We start from the raw sequence: 8222 nt of genomic DNA, 5'->3' as shown, positions 1-8222 counted from the left end.
GGAAAGTGGGGCGACTGAGGTGACCTCTGACCTCTGAAGCTGCTGTCAGCCGAGGAGGGGACGGGGCTGCTGCACGGACTCTTCTCCTGACGACAGAAATGTAATCAGCATCACAGAATCAGAGAGAAGGTTTCTATGAGCCAAACATCATCAAGAGACGTAAAAGGTTTCAAGGTCATTTCACGCTGTAAAGTCAGGAATGTTCTGGATATGAGAATGGAAATTTGTCAGACTTTGTGAAGGTCAAACTCGTCAGTCTGTCTGTTTTTCTGTCTTACCTCCAAATGCAGACAGACGGACATGAGGAACTTGTAGGTGTTGTCTCTGGACATCAAGGACACAAAGACATACTGCAACAGGAAACACAACAGGAAACGTTCACATCCTTCACACACAGAGCCTCGTTTCATCAGCAGGTGAAAGTGTTGAGAGAAGATGATGGTGATGATGAAGACGATGATGATGGTCACTCACCCTGTCATTTGCTGTGGCGATCACCAGTGCGTTCGGCACCAAGATGGCAGTTTTGGTCTTCTTGATGTGAGTGACAGAGACCACAGGGATGGCGATCTGAGGCAGGCGAAGAGATTTAATGTTGTAATGTTTAAGAAATGGAGAAGGAATGTGAACAGTTTGGATGACAAATATCTCCACAAATGGACAAAAGTGACAAAAACAGAACAATCACACACACTCACACACACACACTCTCACACTCTCTCACACACTCTTACACACTCTAACACACACTCTAACACACTCACACGCACTCTCACGCACTCTCACGCACTCTCACACTCTCTCTGCGTTTGAATGCGGCCCTGCAGCATCATAGAGCCTTCACACACTCACACACATACACACACACACACACACACACACACACACACACACACACACACAAACACACATACACCGCCAGTTCTGGTGGCAGTGTGGTACCTTGGTGTCTTTGCCGAACACCTTGGAGTGAAAGCAGATCCAGTGGTCGGACAGGAACATGCGTCCCTGGTAGAGGATGTCTTTCTGCAGGGCGCAGGTGTAACCTGACAGGCAGGCAGAGTGACATCATCTTTTATTCAGGACGCAAAAAAGGAGAGGAACGTGCCGGAGAGCTACAGAGCGACATGGAGCATCAACACACACTCAATACAACACAACAACAAGAGCAAGAGAGCAAGTGTTTGATGAGCATGTTAGGAGGTTGGTTGTTGCCTAGCGACTGTGTCCACCTGTGGACCGGTCCCAGTCAGTGTCCCTCAGTGATGTAGAGATGTGTGTGTGTGTGTGTGTGTGTGTGTGTGTGTGTGAGACTCACTCTGCCTCAGCTGCTCCTCTTTGCTGATCTCCTTAAAGATTTTATGGTACTGAGAATTGCTCTTGGAAAGCTGAAACCCACACACACACACACACACACACACACACACACACACACACACACACACAAACACACATAATCACACAAACATACATATACACACACACATACACCCAAGCACGCACACACACACACATTTTCCTTAGAGTTAAAAAAAATGTCCCAAGATTATTTTCATCTTGCTTTTTGAAATATTTTCCTTGATTTTTTATTGCCAGAATCCACAAGATCTTTTTAAAAATGTCTAATTCTGATGATTTGTTGTATGATGAAGTTTACATTTATAGGTCAGAGTGGCGTTGCTCTTCCTCACCTGACTGTAGTGAGACTTCTTCCTCTCTATCTTAGAGTCCGAGTCGGTCTGGACCTGAGTGAGCAGAGAGTGATCGAAGGTCTTTGACCTGCAGACAGACAGACAGACAGACAGACAGACAGACAGACAGACAGACAGAGATATAATCACACTGCATCATCATCATGACCTCAGGCTCCCTCCTCTTCCTCACCTGACTAACGCTGGCTTCCTCCTGCTCGCCGCTTCCTGCTGGTCAGCGTCGGCGGCCTGCAGAGCTTCGGCCGCCGCTCTGCTGCTCCTGAGTCGCTCCTCTGCCACGTTCTCTGCATCTGAGCTGCAGCAAAACAGAGCGGGCGACAGATGTGACCCATGTGTGAGGGGTCAGAGGTCAGAGGTCAGGGGTTAGGGTCAGTGTGTCTGCAGCACAGTTTATTATTCATTTGTAGAAACTGTAGGGAATCTCTGTTGAATTTAAAAACTTCAAATGAAGAGATTGTAAATAAATGAACCAGACAGAGGTAACAAAGACAAAACAAGTGAAAATAAACTTTTATAAAATCCGGTTATTTGCAAACAAACTCTTGATGATTCGATGTTATTTTATTTTCATTACTGTGTTGCTATTAAAACACAAACTAATACTGTGAGTAAAATAAAACAATATGCAGTCAAATAAAGAATTCTGTCCTCTGATTCTGTTTCTTTCTCATTCACATAAACAGAACCTCCATGTTTCTGAGCTCAGACTGAATCAAACTGAGACTTCAGTGTCTTTAACCTCAGAGCTGAAACTTGTTTGTGTTTCTCTCCGATCGTTTTCATGAAACTGAAACTAAACAAACAACAGCTGAGAGCGTTCAACTCTGACAAGCAAGACACAGAAAGAAGAGCAAAGCTTAGAGAAACTCCAGGTGGACTCTCACTGACGCTCCTCAGCAGAGCGACACCCAGAGCAGCCAGAGCTGCCACACACTCACTGATAGTCCCTCATGTTGCTCCTTGCGGCTCCTCTGTGACACTTCCTGGCATCTTCCTGAGGCTGCTGGTTCACACACACGTCTGTCATCACCTTCTACCTTTACCAGCAAGCGAGCGAGCGACAGAGAACGAGAGAGCAAGCAAGAAAGAGAGCGACAGAGAGAGCGTCCCGCCGGCCTCAGTCTGTCTGAACCTGGACCCTACAGGCTGCTGCTCTACCTGCCTGTGGACTGTCTCACATGTCACAGCCAATCAGAGGCTGGAGCAGGGTGTGTGTGTGTGTGTGTGTATGTGTGTGTGTGTGTGTGTGTGTGTGTGTGTGTGTGTGTGTCTTTGAACCTTTGATCGCTTACACTTTGTCCAACTTTCCTCTGGAAATAATGTTTCAGTGTTATTCTGTTAAAGCCTCATCCTGCTTCTTTTCTCTTCCTTCTTTCTGTTTCCTCCCTCTCACACACACACACACACACACACACACACACACACAGATGCAGGGACGTTGCTCGGCGGTGTAACCTGTTCTCTAGTTGCATCTCCTCATCAGTCAGATGAATGTAAGAGTGTGAAGACCCTCGTTTGGGACTCGACCTCTGACCTGCTGAGACCTCCGACCTCTGTGTTTAAACTTGATCAGTGTTTCATGTCAGAACAAAGGATCACACTTGGCAAGTGTGTTGGTATCCACGGTAACCAAAACATACAGCATGACAGAGTGAGTGATGTTATACGAGCCAGCTATTATCCTCTGTGTGTGTGTGTGTGTGTGTGTGTGTGTGTGTAATATGATCAGCTCTGTGTTTCTGGGTCACACAGAGTCAACAAATGCTGTTCTAAATGCTCATAATGAGTCTGTCTGCTGCTGATACACACACGCACACGCGCACGCGCACGCACACGCACACGCACACACACACACGCACCCACACGCACACACACACACACACAAGCACATGCACACACACGCACACGCGCGCACGTGCACGCGCACGCGCACGCGCACGCACGCACACACACACACACACACACACACACACACACACACACACACACACACACAGAGGATAACTGCGGGGGATTAGCTCAGATGGTAGAGCGCTCGCTTAGCATGCGAGAGGTAGCGGGATCGATGCCCGCATCCTCCAAATGATTTATTTACTGACAGGCAAAGTCCACTTCACTGATCACACACACACACACACACACAGACGCATAGCAACACACAGCTGTACTTTGATACACAAACACTATCAGGTTGTTTGTTTGAGGCTCTTCCTCTTTGATGCATCGTTCCTCTGTGATTCTTCCTCATGTTTCTGCGTGGTGTCGCTCTGTCGCTCTGTCGCTCTGTCTCTACATCCTGCTGTGTGTTCAGACCTGTTCTCCAGTCGGGCTCTCTCTCTGTTCTCCCTCATGTTGGCTGAGGTTTCACTCTTTGGTCCAACAGCGTCACAGAGAGCAGGACTGTGTGTGTGTGTGTGTGTGTGTGTGTTTTGATTTTAGGTGGAGTGGAGCTCCTCACCACACAACGTGACCTCTGGAAAGGTTGCGCTCCTTTCCAGAGACACACCGTGACCTGTGACAACACAAAGGTCACAATCCAAACTTCCCCTGAGTGTGTGTTGTGTCTCACCGGTGACGTCGTGCTGCGCTGGGCCGAGCGCAGGAAGTCGTGTTCCTCCTCTTACAGCCAGACAATTCATGGGCATCGTAGTTCTCCATGGCAACGGGAACACCTGGGGCTGACTGAGCAGACCTCAGGTGTGTGAGCTCACTGATGAACTGTGACGCCTCAGCATCCTGACCTGGATCCTGATCTCTGCTCAGCTCTTCATCTCTGTGCCTCGGCTCTACAGAGCTTCATATACATTCTATATGACAGACAACACGCCTCCTCCTCCTCCTCCTCCTCTTCCTCCTCCTCCTCCTGTGCCCCTGCAGTGCAAACAGGACTTAGGCCATGGGGTGCTGTTTGTTTGGCTTTAGTGTCAGACGTTTCTTCTTCCTCCTCGTGTCCCAAATCTCTTATCTCTAGTCAGTAATTAACAAGCTGGTGACATAGATGACATGTTGACAACGCTTTGGCTGCGAAGGAAAACATGAACATGATCACAGACGTGGTTCACAGTGATTTGGTCCTTTGATTCTGGAAAACAGGAAGTTTGAATTCAAGCCTCAATGTGCTCAGATCTCCCTCTTCCTCCTCAGAACTTCCTCTTCCTCTTGGCCACGTTCTCCTGCTCTTCCTCTAACAGGTTCCCAGGCCAGACAGGCAGCAGGGTTTGGTTGTTATGGCGACATGGTGGAGGTCCTGGCTCTCTTTAGTTCATCGTCTTTAAACGTCTAAATCACAAATCTGTTCTGTTTGTAAGATGAATCCATATTTGAATTTTATATGACTGTAGATTTCATTTTAGATGTTTACTTTTATCATATCACATTATTCTATTATCTCTTAGGGTCAAAGTCCTGTTTGAGCACACAGGAGCCTGACTGTGCTGCACACACACCAGCAAGAACATCTGGAGAACATCTGCATTATGTCCCACTATACAGCAAGAATATCACAACAAAGATTATCAAAATGTGAGTGTGTCTGTGTGAGTGCGCATGTGTGTCTGAGTGTGTGTGATGCTGTAGTTTATCCATGAACACTTCATGAATGTTTAAAGTGATTTATCAATTTTTAAAACAAACTCCTGTTATATTTGCTTTGATGACATCATGATACGAATGTGGATAATATATTTATTTTCTCTGGTTTGGGATTTTTAACTACAATTGAAGCTGTTTATTGTTTTATTATGAATCTGTGTTTCAGTGTTTATCAGATCCTTCATCCATGTATTTGTAGCTCCAATGTGAGAGGTCAGAGGTCAGCAGGGCAGAGTTGAAAGTTGCTCTCTTCGAAAGGCGTCAACCTTTCGAATCTCTTTGCCAACTTTTATTATATTTATTTAGATATTCCGTGTTTTCCAGGCCGGCAAACACATTTTGAAATACCACAATTTTTCTTGATGTTTTTCCGAATGAGAGAGAAATCAGAGGAGGTTTGAGCTTTAATGTTTTTATTGTTTGGGAAATCGTTTGAAGTGAAGCAGAAATGAAACCAGCTGATCAAAACCTCCAAACTTCAAACATCTCATAACATCAAGATAACAAGAAGGAGTGACATGAAGGTAAAACACCGAGAAGACAAAGGAGAGAGGTTCTGTGGCTTTATGACATAAAGAACAATAACTTAAACGTGAGGATGAGGTGTCTGATCCGGGCGAGGCTCCGGATTGTTCCAGGGAAGAGCCGACGCGTCCACGACAACGGGAATGACGGACATGTTGAGACCCGATGACCCAACTGCTGATCCTGCTCTTTACTTCAGGATCGTGTCTTCGCTCGCTGCACAGAAGACAAAGGAACATTTACACACATTTAAATAATTACTTTCAAAAAATATCTTAACTTATTTTGAATGATTGAATCATTGACAGGTGGGTTGATGTGACAGATTTACCTTCAGCCAGCAGCTTGGCAACACGCTGCTGCTCCTCACGGATCTTCCTCTCCTCTTCCTCGACCCTCCTCTCCTCAGCACCGATGGGCTTCATGTGATCTGAGAACACCAAATAAACAGCTTGTACCATATTTTGAAACATGAACAGCATTGATGAAGCTGTTGGGCTGGAAACTAAAAGCAGAGAAGTTCACAATTTGGATATTACATCAAGACTTTTGTTGTGTATTCTGAATATTCACACAGCTGTGTTAGTGATGACATCATTCAATACAACCATAACTCACCATATCTGGTTTTGCCATAGATGATACCAGCGAACAGCGCTGAATACCGCGCCGTCTGTGAGGAAGAATACAACACAGAGTCACATTCCTTCATCCAAATAAGAGAAAGCTGGAAATGATTCATTTTTTATCCTTTGAACACCAAAAATAAACCAAACAAACACAAACCTTCACCCTGAAGAATCTGTTTAATTTCCTAACTTTAAAAAACAATTGTGGATGTGCCCTTGACCACCTGTCACTCATGGTGACCACCTGTCACTCAGGCTCAAACTCTTCACTTTGCCCCCACATTCTTTCTACTTTGTATGTTTTGCTTATTTGTAAAACTGTGCAAGCGTCGACATCAACAGTGTGTAAACAAAATACCAACAAACATCATTAGTGTGACTTTAACAACTGCATAACTTTCTCATTTTGTACATTTATCCTCTGTAGACATTAAATTATCTTCACTGAGACCTTAAGTGCTGTTTGTTTATTTTCATCTGACCTGCTACTGGAAAAATCATTAAACTTAGAATTAGTTTGCGCCTCTCTGTAGGTAATCTATTTAATTAAATGTTCTGTAATGATAATATGTATTTATGTCCCAGATTACTTGTATATATTTTGTTTATATAAATTTCATATTCCTGCACCATATGCAATGTGCCTGCAGATATCGCTAATGAGCAGAACAGTGTACCTTAAAATCCTTACTAATTTCATAAATGGCGATTCAAAACATTTAAAACTCGTTTCAATATCGCTCATATCAATCGATTAATCAATTCAACCGTCGCCAATAATGAATTAATTATAGATACCTATGAATTGTGCACGCAAAGCGACCCGTGCAGCTAACAGTTGGTAGCTTAGCATGTTCGCACCCTCTGTGTCGATTGAGCATTAATAAAAGCTTCATTTTAAGACAAAATGGTGACTAAAACAACAAATAAACGAGCTGTTAAAGTCACAAACCTTAATCAGAGGCGAAACTGCAACTGGAGGAGGCATGACTGTGGCGCTGTGAGCTAACAGCAGAGGTCACTTAGCACCGCAGAGGACTGTGGGAGAGGAGAGAGGGAGTGACGTCACTGCGCAGCTGCTCAAACCGTGGTGCGTTCAAGAACTATAACGTCACACTCTATCGCTTGTATCAGTGTTTTTAAACCCAATTTAAGAAAACGCTTGAGTGTAGGTAATGTTGCCACCTTTAATGTAAACACTGCATTTATTACATTCGATTAGTATATTTACTTATTGTGTATGTGTGTCATTTCCAAGGCGCTATTTCATCAACTGGACACTATTTTCCGATTCTAACCTGCACTGCTTACCACCTTCTCGTGGCCATTATGTAGAATTGCAACGTCAACGTCTCCAGACTGGCTCGTTCATTTCTTTGTTCTTTTATTTCAAATGTTCAGTTTTATATCTGATAATTTATATTGTTTAACATTGATACATTAAAAACAAAAACTTAAAAAAGCCGAATTTTCAAAGACGTTTTCTACGTCCTTCAGTTTTGCAAATGGATGTTGCAAAACTAAACAGCTGCCACAAGAGAGCAGTAAAGACGCGTGCAGATGAACATGCCTGTATTCAGAGTGAACTGAGTATCTTAATGTGTGGTCATTAAACACAAATACACTACGCATCATGTGTTCGCATATTTCCTCTACTGCAGCTTATAGGTTATGATATAAAGCTTCGTGATAACACACTCTACGTTGTAATGGATGACGTGAAATGTTTACAAAAAAGCACTGAAACAGAAGTCTTGAGTAAACA

The 8222-nt window shown here is 44.2% G+C and overlaps 1 protein-coding gene, 1 long non-coding RNA gene and 1 other non-coding gene across 6 annotated transcripts in view; 1 reads left to right on the top strand and 2 right to left on the bottom strand.

Annotated features, from left to right (window-relative positions):
• Positions 1–4523, bottom strand: part of gramd2b (GRAM domain containing 2B) — a 7648-nt gene extending 3125 nt beyond the window's left edge. For 2 of the 4 annotated variants that reach the window (XR_012961765.1, XR_012961767.1), the window contains exons 1-8: positions 2651–2880; positions 1885–2007; positions 1692–1779; positions 1319–1388; positions 943–1046; positions 475–570; positions 279–350; positions 1–86 (exon numbers count right to left, since the gene is read on the bottom strand). The exon at positions 1–86 is cut by the window's left edge and continues 4 nt beyond it. Coding sequence is in view for 1 of the 4 variants with exons in the window: in XM_076147532.1 (XP_076003647.1) it covers positions 1–86; positions 279–350; positions 475–570; positions 943–1046; positions 1319–1388; positions 1692–1779; positions 1885–2007; positions 2651–2739 (728 nt within the window). In the remaining 3 variants the exon portion in view is untranslated. Of the gene's footprint in view, positions 87–278; positions 351–474; positions 571–942; positions 1047–1318; positions 1389–1691; positions 1780–1884; positions 2008–2650; positions 2881–4281 lie in introns of those variants that run through there. The other 2 variants (XR_012961766.1, XM_076147532.1) reach the window with 2 other exon arrangements.
• Positions 3721–3793, top strand: trnaa-agc (transfer RNA alanine (anticodon AGC)). The gene has a single exon. It is a non-coding gene; the product is annotated as a tRNA-Ala (tRNA).
• A 1176-nt stretch (positions 4524–5699) lies between the features above and the next one.
• On the bottom strand, positions 5700–7534 carry LOC142996516 (uncharacterized). The gene is made up of 4 exons (XR_012961759.1): positions 7410–7534; positions 6447–6501; positions 6160–6258; positions 5700–6044 (listed from the first exon to the last, which is right to left on the bottom strand). It is a non-coding gene; the product is annotated as an uncharacterized LOC142996516 (long non-coding RNA).
• Between the last annotated feature and the right edge of the window lie 688 nt (positions 7535–8222).

This window comes from Genypterus blacodes, unplaced genomic scaffold (genome assembly GCF_046128005.1).
Source record: "Genypterus blacodes isolate CSIRO-AG114 ecotype Tasmania unplaced genomic scaffold, CSIRO-AGI_Gbla_v1 ptg000038l_1, whole genome shotgun sequence".
Taxonomy (NCBI): domain Eukaryota; kingdom Metazoa; phylum Chordata; class Actinopteri; order Ophidiiformes; family Ophidiidae; genus Genypterus; species Genypterus blacodes.
Note: the sequence above shows the minus strand (reverse complement) of the source record. Positions and strands in the feature narration are given on the sequence as shown.